The sequence below is a fragment of the Coregonus clupeaformis genome, chromosome 8, assembly GCF_020615455.1.
Source record: "Coregonus clupeaformis isolate EN_2021a chromosome 8, ASM2061545v1, whole genome shotgun sequence".
Lineage (NCBI taxonomy): Eukaryota > Metazoa > Chordata > Actinopteri > Salmoniformes > Salmonidae > Coregonus > Coregonus clupeaformis.
In genome coordinates this window covers 30,782,186-30,798,084 of record NC_059199.1, presented here as the reverse complement: position 1 = coordinate 30,798,084, position 15,899 = coordinate 30,782,186, and the positions used below count along the sequence as shown (strand labels likewise).

At 39.9% G+C, this 15,899-nt stretch overlaps 1 protein-coding gene across 1 annotated transcript; it reads left to right on the top strand.

Annotated features, from left to right (window-relative positions):
* The first annotated feature begins 11,522 nt into the window (after window positions 1-11,522).
* LOC121571540 (cytochrome c oxidase subunit 6B1) lies at window positions 11,523-14,480 on the top strand. The gene is made up of 4 exons (XM_041883058.1): window positions 11,523-11,625; window positions 12,846-12,967; window positions 13,915-14,015; window positions 14,297-14,480. The coding sequence occupies exons 2-4, from the start codon at window positions 12,862-12,864 to the stop codon at window positions 14,348-14,350; spliced, it is 261 nt and encodes an 86-aa protein (XP_041738992.1). The 5' UTR covers window positions 11,523-11,625; window positions 12,846-12,861; the 3' UTR covers window positions 14,351-14,480.
* The last annotated feature ends 1,419 nt before the right edge of the window (window positions 14,481-15,899 follow it).

The following is a 15,899-nucleotide window of genomic DNA, read 5'->3' as shown; positions in this document are numbered from 1 at the left end:
GCAAAGCTGTCATCAAGGCAAAGGGTGGCTATTTGAAGAATCTCAAATATAAAATATATTTTAATTTGTTAAACACTTTTGTGGTTACTACATGATTCCATGTGTTATTTCATAGTGTTGACTTCTTCACTATTATTCTACAATGTAGAAAATAGTAAAAATAAAGAAAACCCCTGTATAGAGTAGGTGTGTCCAAACTTTTGATTGGTACTGTACATTAAGTTTCTTTGGAGGAATGTATTGTAGCCTATTTCTCAATTCTCTATTAATTATGTGGATCTCTTTTGAATCAAGAGATGATTTAGAACCTAAATCATGACAAATCAAAATCCTCAAAAATATCCTGAGCTTTGGAGGTAAATAGAGAACTGAGATATACTGAGAATTACTTGGAAATATTAGCAATATATATAGGCTGTTCTATCACTCAAAGCTGTGGTATTCCTTTATACAGTAGGCCTAACACAGACACGAACATAATCTATAAGGTCAGTCATGCATGTGTAGACACATTGCATTCACTGTGTAATACATTAGATTTGACCCCCTCAGTTAAAGTTAATAATAGATTTAGGAGTTCTACGAAAATGTAGGGCCGTCTATTTGAGGCCTCCATCTGAGTGTTGCATTTTTCTCAGATCTTCCTGTGGAAGAGAGCCAAGTAACTGAGCCAGGGAGACTCCTACTGGATTAGCCTGAGGAACGGTAACCCAGGCAGGGCTGGCACTGGGTGGACAACTCCCCGGTGGAAAAAGGGTAACTTAGAATCTTAACTTAAAGTTACGGAAGATTTGCCTCTGAAGGTAGTCTTGAGCTAAAAAAGGTCCCATAAATGGATAGAAATCTTGTCCAGCAATTGAGTTTGGATCTCAATTCTATCATTTGGTGTGGAGTCCAGTATCGAGACTCAAGACTGCATTACTGTGATTACGTTACCTCAAATCACAGTATCATATGAGGATACTTACTGTATGAGGTCCCTAGTTAAGGTCATGAAGAAAGCATATTTATTGCCATACGTCCATTTCATATAATTACCTGATGCATTATTCTGCATTGATAGTTATTTGACGGAGTAACCAAATGTGCTTACAGTACATGGTCATTTGGTTTAAAAAAGTCAAACTGATGGAGACTGCTGCCTCTACAGGTTTTGGGATATTTCTTGGTATCACAAGCCAGAGAAGGGGGACACCAGGGAGCTGTGTGCCTGGCTGTCGCCAGGAGACAGCCACAGGGCTGGCTGGTACGCCACTATGTGCAAGAACAGCCTGAAGACCATCTGTGTGAGGACCCAGGGCACCCTGCAGTGACAGACACCATCTCAGAAGAGGAGAGAAAGGGAGAGGGTAGGCTAGCCACAGTCAGTGCAGTACGATTGCATTAAATATCCAATGTGTGTTTTGATGTATGGTATGAAAGGAAGTCTTGCAGGCCTAATTGGTAATTATGCAATGTACAGTACGAGTCAAAAGTTTGGACACACCTACTCATTCCAGGGTCTTTCTTCATTTGTACTATTTTCTACATTGTAGAATAATAGTGAAGACATCAAAACTATGAAATAACACATATGGAATCATGTAGTAACCAAAAAAAGTGTTAAACAAATCAAAATATATTTTATATTTGAGATTCTTCAAAGTAGCCACCCTTTGCCTTGATGACAGCTTTGCACACTCTTGCCATTCTCTCAACCAGCTTCATGAGGTAGTCACCTGGAATGCATTTCAATTAACAGGTGTGCCTTCTTAAAAGTTAATTTGTGGAATTTCTTTCCTTCTTTATACATTTGAGCCAATCAGTTGTGTTGTGACAAGGTAGGGGTGGTATACAGAAGATAGCCCTATTTGGTAAAAGACCAAGTCCATATTATGGCAAGAACAGCTCAAATAAGTAAGAGAACGACAGTCCATCATTACTTTAAGACATGAAGGTCAGTCAATCTGGAACATTTCAAGAACATTTCATTTCAATAACTTTTAGTTTCTTCAAGTGCAGTCGCAAAAACCATCAAGCACTATGATGAAATTGGATCTCATGAGGACCGCCACAGGAAAGGAAGACCCAGAGTTACCTCTGCTGCAGAGGATAAGTTCATTAGAGTTAACTGCACCTCAGATTGCAGCCCAAATAAATGCTTCACAGAGTTCAAGTAACAGACACATCTCAACATCAACTGTTCAGAGGGGACTGCGTGAATCAGGCCTTCATGGTCGAATTGCTGCAAAGAAACCACTACTAAAGGACACCAATATGAAGAAGAGACTTGCTTGGGCCAAGAAACATGAGCAATGGAGATTAGACCAGTGGAAATCTGTCCTTTGGTCTGATGAGTCCAAATTTGAGATTTTTGGTTCCAACCGCTGTGTCTTTGTGAGACACAGAGTAGGTGAACAGATGATCTCCACATGTGTGGTTCTCACCGTAAAGCATGGAGGAGGAGTTGTGATGGTGTGGGGGTGCTTTGCTGGTGACACTGTCTGTGTTTTATTTAGAATTCAAGGCACACTTAACCAGCATGGCTACCACAGAATTCTGCAGTGATACGCCATCCCATCTGGTTTGGGGTTAGTGGAACTATAATTTGTTTTTCAACAGGACAATGACCCAACAAACCTCCAGGCTGTGTAAGGGCTATTTTACCAAGAAGGAGAGTGATGGAGTGCTGCATCAGATGACCTGGCCTCCACAATCCCCCGACCTCAACCCAAATGAGATGGTTTGGGATGAGTCGGACCGCAGAGTGAAGGAAAAGCAGCCAACAAGTGCTCAGCATATGTGGGAACTCCTTCAAGACTGTTAGAAAAGCATTCCAGGTGAAGCTGGTTGAGAGAATGGTTTGATTTGTTTAACACTTTTTTGGTTACTACATTATTCCATATGTGTTATTTCATAGTGTTGATGTCTTCGCTATTATTCTACAATGTAGAAAATAGTAAAAATAAAGAAAAACCCTTGAATGAGTAAGTGTGTCCAAACTTTTGACTGGTACTGTATGTACAACTGAAAATAAAGTTGCTGTAAAATTGCTAGCCTACATCCATTTTTGGACTTTTAAATGAATGACATAAACCCATTGATTCTTGAGACCCTGACTTTTTCCACATTACAGTCTGAGATTCTTTGGTCACTGGCCTACACACAATACCCCATAATGTCAAAATATTTTTACTAATTCATTAAAAATGAAAAGCTGAAATGTCTTCAGTCAATAAGTATTCAACCCCTTTATTATAGCAAGCCTAAGCAAGTTCAGGAGTAAACATTTGCTTAACAAGTCACATAATAAGTTGCATGGACTCACTCTGTGTGCAATAATAGTGTTTAACATGATTTTTGAATGACTACCTAATCTCTGTACCCCACACACACACAAATATCTATAAGGTCCCTCAGTCGAGCAGTGAATTTCAAACACAGAGTCAACCACAAAGACCAGGGAGATTTTCCAACGCCTCGCGAAGAAGGGCACCTATTGGAAGTAGTGGTGCATGGGTTAAATCACTGGCGAAGCCAATCTAGAAAAAAAAAAGCCATATTACAACCTGTGATGTGATAATTCAATTGTTTGCTCTATAACCTGTTAGTTTATATGCCTTGACACCATGATTTATAGGCCTACGGAGAAAATAAGAAGACACAGTAGCAGAATAAATTCAACTACACATTTGTTTCATTACAAAAATAGGAGAGCAACATCTGTCCGGTGAAGTCCACAAAATATATTGCATGTAACAAACAGTTACATGAACCACAGCATGGTCAAGCAAGGTAATGTTTCCGAAATTTCCGGACCATTAAAGAACTATTAATTTAGAACAATGGAGAGTTACTGCAAGTCGCAAAGAAAACAGGAGATGCCTCCACTATTCCAGCACCATTTCAACATAATCTAATCACCTATGCTTAGTCTAATACAGTGACAAATAAAAGAAAACAAAAACGATTTAGTCCAATCAACGTAAACTAAATATAATGTGGCTGTCCATGGTACTGATTTGTGTGTATGCGCCCGTGCAAGTAGAAAAAACATGTTGACTCACCTTACTTGTAGAGAAGCGCCACTGTCATCCTCCTCTTTCATGTTGCCTAAACAGTCTATGACTCTGTCACACAGTTGTCCTACGCTACCTGGCTAAAATACTTGTTCGCTAGCCTAACTTCCTTTCATGGACAACGATACGCCAGGCCAGCTAGTTAACATTAGCATCCTACATCTAGCTACATGTTGAACTTCCATCCTCTCAGGCCAGGGGCACAATGTATGAATTTAGGGTTGGTTCAGAATCATTTTTTATAACGGAGAATTAAGTAAAACTGAGAATTAAGTAAAACCACAAGTCCAAATCCCTACCTCCACCCATGGCTAATTTAGGAAAGAGATGATTTTAGCTAGCTAGCTAGCCAGCCACCGAAGGACAACAACACAATGAGATGCAACAATTAACGTTTTTTTCTGTCAATAATGACGTTTGGCTTGTGATGTGATTGGTCTGAAGCCAAATCCAAACTGGCTTCTTTTAACACTTTTTTTTGGTGCGCCAGGACCAGTCACAGCTGAGCTCACTCAGTTTAGCTCAATGCTGATTGGCTATTATTTTATTATTTTTTTATCAAGGGAGGCCAAATGCTTGCTGGCTTCCCTTGCATTCAATGCTACGGGCCGCAACAATATCATACTCTTTCTGACCAGACAGCATCAGATAGATACGCTGCACATACTGAGACAGAGGGGCACTGTTTCGTTCTCCGGTGAGATACAGTATGACCATTGACACTAACAACCAACTGAACACCGTTTTCCCCCCCTCTTAATTTTCCCATGCATTAAGGAAGTTCCTGTACAGATATGAAATCCAACTTAATTGACCAACATTTTGGGGATTCTGAAAGATTATAATTGATTCTGTTTCTCACCATGAACCATCTGTGTTATCAATTCACTTAAAGTGATTCTAGCACTCTGTAATGAATTGTAAGACTTGCTATAGGTGTATATCCTATACAAGCATTACTAACACCAACACTGGTGGTTCATAGAAAGTAGAGCCCGAACAATGTTTTTTTTGGGGTCCGATAACGATTCAGATTTTTTGTGGGACAAAACTTACCAATTCCGATATATTTGCCGATTTAGTGTTTTACAGTATGGAAATTAAAAAGTGACATTTTTCCACACCACACCAAGTTCTCTTAAATTGCCACCCAAAAAAGTAATTGTCCAAAAAATGCTTCAAATGTTGATTTCTTACATTGTGGCAATAATGACAATGAGAATGGGCGGTAGTGTTCAGATAAGCATGAGATTCACTTTTTTCATCCCATTTATTGAATATCGGTGGAATTATCGGCCGATATCGATATATCGGTAAAAGGCCAATATCGGCCAATAATATAGATGAAACTATATACTGTATATATCGGTCAGGCTCTCAAATTATTATTTATCTGCCCACTTGGAGAGATTAGGGGTAGCACAATATGACCGAAGTAAGCAACCCAGAATGGGCTTAAGTAGAAGCGGTGTCTTTAAAACAAAACAAACTATGAATGCATTTGATCATCCATTTTAGGATAAGGCTGTAACGTAATAAAATGTGGAAAAAGTGAAGGGGTCTGAATACTTTCCGAATGTATACAAAGTGTACATTCAGCCTCGTGTTTTACTCCATTGTTTGTAAACAACGTAATTGTGAACAAACACTGAATAGCCTCATAACATGGTTAAAAGTTGAAAACTATCATTTTGATGTAATTTTAATTTATTTTTATTTCAACAGGGAGTCCCATTGAGACCAAGGTCTCTTTCACAATGGAGCCCTGCTTTTTGTAATTTCACACATTAAAAAAAATATTAAATACAAGGGAATACAAAAATATGAAATGACAGACACACTCAAGAAAAACAATCACATTCCTCAACAAAGAAGTCCTCGATCAACATTTTGAACTGCATGAAAAGGCACGAATGTACCTAATTTAAGGGAACTCTGAAGATGAGTTTCCTTGCATCCCAAGTGTGGAACAAAGGCTGTTTTCCTATGTCTGTAGCAACATACAGAAATTCCAGAGTTAGCATCCCTATGATCGGGTATAGTAAAATGTACTTCTATGGGTAAGTAAAGATGTCAGGTAATGTGGGGGTTTCCTACACAACGTCAAAGAGGGCCAACTAACTTACCGAGTTGGTGAGTGCAAAACCGATCACGTGATAAATCAAAGTGCACTATGGAAAACAGCATCTAACGGCTTCAAAAAAGTGGCAGCTGCATTCATGTAAATGATGTCACCATAGTCTACGACAAGCAAGAAACTTTGACTGCATTCTACTGTTTAGTGATAGCCATGACCTATTTCTATAGAATGGCATTTTTATTCTCAGCTTCTTAAAGTAACTGTACAGTGTTTCCAAATGTCTAAATATTACTTATAATTAATTACAATATGAGTGAAATAGTTTTCCTTACAATAGTTTTTAATTGAGTATGTTAAAAAGCAGCTTTTCTGTGTTGGAATGGTGTGGGCGTACCCCAACAACAGAATGGTGTGGGCGTATACCGGTCATTAAAAATATTAATGCGAGTAGACCGCTGATTGGCTATTGACATCATCCTCTATGAGGAAATAGCAAGCATTTTTTTTTTTATGTCTGTTTAAGATACAAGTTTGATGTGGGGTCAACCACATTATTTGGATATGAGTTAACAGAATATGTACTTTTAAAAGTGAGATTTTCACTGGACAGTTACTTTAACTAACTCATCAATATGCTTTTTAAAAAGACAGCTTATGGTCTATCCAGATGCCCAGGTATTTGTAAGCAAGAACACAATCAACATAAGCTTAAATCATTAGTCTTATTTTTTATGCGCTCCAGAAAACGTACAGTACCAGTCAAAAGTTTGGACACACCTACTTATTCAAGGGTTTTGCTTTATAAAAATTTTAAAAAGTACATTGTAGAATAATACTGAAGACATCAAAACTATAAAATAACACATATGAAATCATGTAGTAACCAAAATTAGATTCTTCAAATAGCCACCCTTTGCCTTGATGACAGCTTTGCACACTCTTGGCATTCTCTCAACCAGCTTCACCTGGAATGCTTTTCTAACAGTCTTGAAGGAGTTCACACACTTGTTGGCTGCTTTTCTTTCACTCGGCGGTCCGACTCATCCCAAACCATCTCAATTGGGTTGAGGTCGGGGGATTGTGGAGGCCAGGTCATCTGATGCAGCACTCCATCACTCTCCTTCTTGGTAAAATAGCCCTTACACAGCCTGGAGGTGTGCTGGGTCATTGTCCTGTTGAAAAACAAATGATAGTCCCACTAAGCCCAAACCAGATGGGGTGGCATATCGCTGCAGAATGCTGTGGTAGCCATGCTGGTTAAGTGTGCCTTGAATTCTAAATAAATTACGGACAGAGTCACCAGCAAAGCACCACCACAAAATAACACCTCCCCCTCCATATGCTTTACGGTGGGAACTACACATGCGGAGATCATCCGTTCACCCACACCGCGTCTCACAAAGACACAGCGGTTTGAACAAAAAATCTCAAATTTGGACTCCAGACCAAAGGACAAAATTCCACCGGTCTAATGTCCATCGCTTGTGTTTCTTGGCCCAATCAGGTCTCTTCTTATTATTGGTGTCTTTTAGTAGTGGTTTCTTTGCAGCAATTTGACCATGAAGGCCTGATTCACACAGTCCCCTCTGAACAGTTGATGTTGAGATGTGTCTGTTACTTGAACTCTGTGAAGCATTTATTTGGGCTGCAATTTCTGAGGCTGGTAACACTAATGAACTTATCCTCTGCAGCAGAGGTAACTCTGGGTCTTCCATTCCTGTGGCGGTCCTCGTGAGAGCCAGTTTCATCATAGTGCTTGATGGTTTTGCGAATGCACTTGAAGAAACTTTCAAAGTTCTTGAAATGTTCCTTATTGACTGACCTTCATGTCTTAAAGTAATGATGGACTGTCGTTTCTCTTTGCTTACTTTAGCTGTTCTTGCCATAATATGGACTTGGTCTTTTACCAAATACGTCTATCTTCTGAATTCCACAAATTAACTTTTAAGAAGGCACACCTGTTAATTTTAATGCATTCCAGGTGACAACCTCATGAAGCTGGTTGAGAGAATGCCAAGAGTGTGCAAAGCTGTCATTAGGGCAAAGGGTGGCTTTTTGGTTACTACATGATTCCATATGTGTTATTTCACAGTTTTGATGTCTTCACTATTATTCTACAATGTAAAAAATAGTAAAAATAAAGAAAAACCCTTGAATGAGTAGGTGTGTCCAAACGTTGGACTAGTAGTGTATACTTAGCTTTACATGCATCATGGATGGTCAGTCCTTGCATCCATAGCTCCAGTCCCATCCCTCATCGCTTTACAAAAAAAGTGCTGCGGTTTCGCTGTTATTATTTAAACTACAGATTGCCCATTTAACTTCTTAAACCAGAAAGACCAAATCCACTCAAACAATCCTAATACAAAGTAGCTATTGTCGTAAGCTTTTCAGATCCAAAATAGGCTTACAGTGAGGGAAAAAAGTATTTGATACCCTGCTGATTTTGTACGTTTGCCCACTGACAAAGACATGATCAGTCTATAATTTTAATGGTAGGTTTATTTAAACAGTGAGAGACAACAAAATCCAGAAAGACGCATGTCAAACATTTTATAAATTGATTTGCATTTTAATGAGGGAAATAAGTATTTGACCCCTCTCCAAAACATGACTTAGTACTTGGTGGCAAAACCCTTGTTGGCAATCACAGAGGTCAGACGTTTCTTGTAGTTGGCCACCAGGTTTTCACACATCTCAGGAGGTATTTTGTTCCACTCCTCTTTGCAGATCTTCTCCAAGTCATTAAGGTTTCGAGGCTGACGTTTGGCAACTCGAACCTTCAGCTCCCTCCACAGATTTTCTATGGGATTAAGGTCTGGAGACTGGCTAGGCCACTCCAGGACCTTAATGTGCTTCTTCTTGAGCCACTCCTTTGTTGCCTTGGCCGTGTGTTTTGGGTCATTGTCATGCTGGAATACCCATCCACGACCCATTTTCAATGCCCTGGCTGAGGGAAGGAGGTTTTCACCCAAGATTTGACGGTACATGGCCCCCTCCAACCGTTGCTTTGATGCAGTGAAGTTGTCTTGTCCCCTTAGCAGAAAAACACCCCCAAAGCATAATGTTTCCACCTCCATGTTTGACGGTGGGGATGGTGTTCTTGGGTTCATAGGCAGCATTCCTCATCCTCCAAACACGGCGAGTTGAGTTGATGCCAAAGAGCTCGATTTTGGTCTCCTCTGACCACAACACTTTCACCCAGTTCTCCTCTGAATCATTCAGATGTTCATTGGCAAACTTCAGACGGCCCTGTATATGTGCTTTCTTGAGCAGGGGGACCTTGCGGGCGCTGCACGATTTCAGTCCTTCACGGCGTAGTGTGTTAACAATTGTTTTCTTGGTGACTATGGTCCCAGCTGCCTTGAGATCATTGACAAGATCCTCCCGTGTAGTTCTGGGCTGATTCCTCACCGTTCTCATGATCATTGCAACTCCACGAGGTGAGATCTTGCATGGAGCTCCAGGCCGAGGGAGATTGACAGTTCTTTTGTGTTTCTTCCATTTGCAAATAATCGCACCAACTGTTGTCACCTTCTCACCAAGCTGCTTGGCGATGGTCTTGTAGCCCATTCCAGCCTTGTGTAGGTCTACAATCTTGTCCCTGACATCCTTGGAGAGCTCTTTGGTCTTGGCCATGGTGGAGAGTTTGGAATCTGATTGATTGATTGCTTCTGTGGACAGGTGTCTTTTATACAGGTAACAAGCTGAGATTAGGAGCACTCCCTTTAAGAGTGTGCTCCTAATCTCAGCTCGTTACCTGTATAAAAGACACCTGGGAGCCAGAAATCTTTCTGATTGAGAGGGGGTCAAATACTTATTTCCCTAATTAAAATGCAAATCAATTTATAACATTTTTGACATGCTTTTTTCTGGATTTTTGTTGTTGTTATTCTGTCTCTCACTGTTCAAATAAACCTACCATTAAAATTATAGACTGATCATTTCTTTGTCAGTGGGCAAACGTACAAAATCAGCAGGGGATCAAATACTTTTTTCCCTCACTGTATATTCTTTCTCTGACTGAGGAAACAAAAGTTTCTGGCATTAGCTTGGTTTGAGATTCCCTAATAACATGCCATAGCTACGACCAGAAATTACTTTTTCGTAGCAGGTTAGGAGAACTTATGCAGCAGGTTAGGAGAATTAATGTAGCAGGTTAGGAGAATTAGGTTAAGGTTAGGAAAAGGGTTAGGGTTAGGGAAAATGCTCTCCTAACCTGCTAAGAAAAGTAACTTCCAGTCGTAGCTGTATCGAAGTGAGATTCCCTAAAAACACACCACTTTGATACCGATATGACCAGAAGTTACGCAGCAGGTCAGGAGAAGTAACATTTCAAGTTTTATTAGCATGGTTAGGATAATTAGGTTAGGGTTAGTGAAAATGCTCTCTAACCTGCTACGAAAAGTCACTTCCGGTCGTAGCTGTATCAAAGTGGCGTGTTTTTGGGGAGTCCCATATCAAAGTGGCGTGTTTTTAGGGGTCATCTCTAGCTACCACAGCCACAGTCATAAACCCCGCCCATTTCTACAAGTTATCTTTTTCAAATCTAATTTTAAACCTAACCCTAACCCAAAGGACATCCAGCCAACTTGGAACGCTTTTGACACCTAGTAGAGTCCATGCCCCGATGAATTGAGGCTGTCTTGAGGGCAAAAACAAAAAAGGGGGGGGGGGTGAAACTGAATATTAAGAAGTTATTCATAATGTTTGGTATACTCCGTGTATATTTAGTCTCCAATGTTTATTGAAAAATAAATACATTTGCACAGCCAGCACTTGTCTCTCAAATACATCTTTACAGTTCAGTGGAGGCTGTTGGGAGGAACTATAGGAGGACGGGCTCATTGTAATGTCTGTAATGGCATAAATGGAATGGTATCAGACATGTGGGAACCACATGTTTGACTCCGTACCAATAATTATATTCCAGATTTTACAATGAGCCCGTCCTCCTACAGTTCCTCCCACCAGCCTCCACTGTTACAGTTGTTGGTTATCTAGCTGGCGAATTTTTGCCATATTAGCATTGACATGAAATCAGTCAAAACAAGACATGGTATCAAGAACAAGAACGAGCCACTTACGATTGCCAACATTGCAGTTTCTTGTCATTGTTGTTAGCTATCTGGCCATCCAGAATCACGACAACACACGGACTTCTGCCCCATTGAAGCGTCCCATCGTTTTCGTGACTTTCTCAGCTAACCCATGTATGGGCCACCCCCTTAAGTAGACATTAACTGACCATTTTTTTCAATGGTAAACGGCCTATCTTCATTTATTAACCATCTTTGATATCTTTTTGGTCTTGTTTATTTTTTATTTATTTTTTATTTATTTTTTTACAGCAGGTGGCAGTAGTGCGCTGTCTTTGAATACTTGGAGAAGCCGTCGGCCCTGTCTTTTCTCCCATCATGCTTTGCTTTTTGACACTTCTTCAGAGGACACGGCAAGAGGTCAGCCTATCAGACTTTTAGCGCAGAGGTAGGCCTTCTTAGCTAATATTGTTGTTCAGTTAACTAGGATGCACGACATTTTGAATAATCGACGTTTTCTCTGTCATTAACAGTCATACATAGGTGAATAATAAGTGTATGTGGCTGTTTGGCTAAGAGACAGCTAACGACTAACGTTAGCTAGCTACAGATTGATAAAAGCACAACTGTGCTACTAGGCTAACAATATCTATGAGCTAGCTAACTAGTTTATTGAGAATGAGACAGCTAACTTTCTCGTCTTGCAGGCTAACTAATTTAGTCAAATTACTTAACTTTCCATTTACCTCTAGTTAGAGATGTCTAGTTAGCCTAGCTAGTTTAGCTAACTATACACAATAGTTATCTGCCAAGTAGCTTGCTAGTAGTTTGACACTCACTCGATGCATTACAATGCACTAGTACCCGGCGCCAGCTAGCTACGTTAGACGTAGACAAGCTATAACTAACTTAGTTGTATCCCTCCTTAGTGAATAGTTTTGGGCAGGGGATGAACGAGGGGTGAATTCACTGAGGTTTGCAAGTGTTTTGATTGATTGTCGTGGTTTATTTGTATTGTTGAGATGTGTCTATCTGCATTACTGTAGTACATTTCTTGCTGTTTTATTGATTCATTGAATTATCATGTGAGTTGTTTGTTCTCAGAGCACCATTGTGAATGAGACCCTGGTCTAAATTGGTCGTCCCTGAATAACAACAAGTGAACATTTTTTTTATGTCTTGTGGAAATTGGAATGAGTGCAGTTATTCCAGGCCAAGGGTAGGAGCTAGGTCATGTCATGTCTGATTAATCAGGCTGTGGTACACAATGAATTGGTGTATATACATGTAAATGATCCTTACAAGCCAGGATGCTGAATAAAATTACATTTTGAACTTTACTGGTTGTCTGCGGTTTGTCCTGAAGATTCTCTAAATTTGAGTATGTTCAAATGTAACTTCATTCTAGCTTGTAAGGAACATTTACCCTATTTTGTACACAAATGTCTCAGTATATAATTTACCAATTGTGTATTACAGCCTGATTAATCACACTTCGTCATGTCAAGTGCGTCCATGTTTAAGGAAGTAGAATTGTGGACTACAAGCTGCTAGCCTGATTCTAATTGCATGCGTTCCGATGTCATTTTAGGCAAGGTTGATAGTGATTGTGGAAATTGATTGAGATTTGAGTTATTCAATGTTTTGATTTGTATGATTGTTTTGCAGATTGAAATCAGTCAAAATGTCTGACGTAATTGAAGAGAAGATCAAGAACTACAGAACGGCTCCTTTTGATGCCCGATTCCCCAACACCAACCAGACCCGAAACTGCTTCCAGAATTATCTGGGTAATAACCACCACATTCTCTACCTTTGATTGCTATTCAGAGCCATACACAGAGATGTTTTGGCTAATATGGTTCTGGTGCTGTTGTCCTTTCAAACAATAGATCTTATTCACACTGGTTAATCAAATACTTTTATACATCTCACAGGCATGTCATACATTCACAGGCGAAGTTATTTTCTATGCTAAACTTATGTACGCTTAAATAAGGGTTTTTGAAGAATGAATCAACTTCGGCTAGGGTTGGCAGTCAAAAAACATGTGACAAGAGGTACTCTGTTGGTCGATTTGAACACGCTGTGAATAAGGTCCATAAACTCGATGATCATCAAAACACCACGACATGGCTATCATTACATTCAGTCAATATGTCTTGTAGATACAATGATAATAGTCCCCATGTTCTTTTGTCAGACCCACTGTGGGTGGTTGCCATGTCACTTGCTGAATTCAACTTGGGCTTTAACCAAAGCAGGTACATCTATAGGCAGGTTCATGCCCATCGGTGACAGTTGACTTGTTGACATTTTCACTTGCTCCAAAGGCTTTTGCTGTGTTGATACTGGTACTTATGTGAATGCTTAGCTAACTAACCCAAATGCTGAATGGGCACCTGCTGTTTTTTCCCCTATTTGTGATTCACGTTTTGTTTTTATTTGGGCCATTTGTTAATTCACAAATTAATTTACAGTTATTGTGTAATCTAGTACAATGTGAACACCTTAATTGTCAACTGAAATGTACAACTGCCACTGACCATAATGAGAACTCATCTAGTCATATTGCTGTTGACTACTGTTGTTGCCCTACTAATTCGAATACTTGAACTGTCCTTGAGTATTTGGTGTAGAATACTGGCACCTAATGGGCTAAATTAATGAAAATATTATCTTGGTCAGTTCATATGCATTTACATTATTCAGCACATATCTACCTTCCTCCGTCCAGACTTCCACAGATGTAACAAGGCTCTTACAGACAAAGGCCAGGACGTGGCACCCTGTGACTGGTACCAGAGAGTCTACAAGAGCCTGTGTCCCTTGAGCTGGGTATGTGTCACTCGTTGACTGGTTCTCTCTGCACCATACTGCCCTACAGTTAGCATTGAACACTCTCTAATGTATATGTACCCCTGAAGAGACCTCTATTTAAATCAGCGGTGCCAGCTATCAGGTATAAGAAACTTGCTCGTTAATACAAGGTTAAAGGTGATGTGGCTGGTTATTAATTTCAAGACAAACTCCCCCTCTTCCTTTCTCAGCTGTCATCTTTTATCTGTCATTGTGCTGTCTGCCACAGGATATTTACTGAGTTTCTCTCTCTCTCCAAGGTGGCAAAATGGGACGATCAGATTGAAGCTGGAAGTTTCCCCGGGAAAATCTAAATGGACACATTCCATGACTTCTTCCACTGATCTCGCGTCCTTTCCGCCGACTTCCCTAATGCACATCTTAATGTCTCTGTCAAGCATTTGGATGTTTCTGTAAAAATGACTAATAAATATTTTAATGTTATGATGATGTTTGGTCATGTTTACTTTGGTGGTTTAGTGTTGGACAGTCCCATAAATTAATCCACAAGACAGGATAGGTCGGTATATTGAAAAGGTACAATAGAATTTAGTAAAATAACAGGACAACAACACTAAGCACACAGCCAAGACAACGCAGGAGTGGCTTCGGGACAAGTCTCTGAATGTCCTTGAGTGGCCAAGCCAGAGCCTGGATCGAACATCTCTGGAGAGACCTGAAAATAGCTGTGCAGCGACGCTCCCCATCCAACCTGACAGGGCTTGAGAGGATCTGCAGAGAAGAATGGGAGATACTCACCAAATACAGGTGTGCCAAGCTTGTAGCGTCATACCCAAGAAGACTCGAGGCTGTAATCGCTGCCAAAGGTGCTTCAATAAAGTACTGAGTAAAGGGTCTGAATACTTTTTTATTTCGTATAAATTTGTAAACAATTCTAAAAACATGTTTTTATGGGGTATTGTGTGTAGATTGAGGGGGGAAAACAATGTAATCAATTTTAGAATAAGGCTATAATGTAACAAAATGTGGAAAAAGTTACTTTCTGAATGCACTGAAAAAATATATAAACGCAACATGCAACAATTTCAAAGATTTTACTGAGTTACAGTTCATATAAGAAAATCACTCAATGGAAATTAATTAGGCCCTAATCTATGGATTTCACATGATTGGGCAGGGGTGCACCCACTGGGGATCCAGGCCCAGCCAATCAGAATGAGTTTTTCCCCATAAAATGGCTTTATTACAGACGGAAATACTCCCCCCCCCCCCCCCACCATTAAAATGTAAACGTTTCCCTATATGATGCAACTGACCATGAGGGTTGCAGGAAAGACTCCTGAATGCTGGTTACATAAAACTGAATGAGGTGAAAGCGATGATTTGCAATGAGGAATGGATTAATTATACAAGGAAAGTGCTAATTGTCTAAACACAGGCACAACCTTTATTAAATGATCAGGATGATGAGAGGGCACAACCTGGTGCAAAGCCATCACATTCAGCTAACATTGATGCTGCAACATAAACTGTTTGTGCCATGTTATTTTGGGCCTGTTATTGTCCAAAGTCTTGTAGGGCTTCTTTTATATTAAGAATAATGGGGCACTATGTAAGTGAGCATGTTAATTTTGATCTCAAAATAATAGAAAACGAATGCTTTATTAGGCCTATGGTCTGAATAATTACCAAGAGCTTTGCTCTGTATTTGAGAACATAACCTACAAGTTAACAATGTAACAATTTATGAACAATAATTGTTTAATTATGCTTGTTCATGTTGACTGAATTACCCTGAGTCATGGGCTACTGTTATTATTCTTACGCTGGGTCACGATATTTCTGACAGCCATGTGAAGTCATACCCAGTCCCACTGCTTGAGAACAATATACGGGAGGCAA

Coding starts and splice junctions, on each gene's coding strand:
- LOC121571540 (XM_041883058.1), top strand. CDS start 12,862: ATGTCTGACGTAATTGAAGAGAAGATCAAGAACTACAGAACGGCTCCT. Junction 12,968..13,914: donor CTGCTTCCAGAATTATCTGG/GTAATAACCACC, acceptor TCCTCCGTCCAG/ACTTCCACAGATGTAACAAG. Junction 14,016..14,296: donor GCCTGTGTCCCTTGAGCTGG/GTATGTGTCACT, acceptor TCTCTCTCCAAG/GTGGCAAAATGGGACGATCA.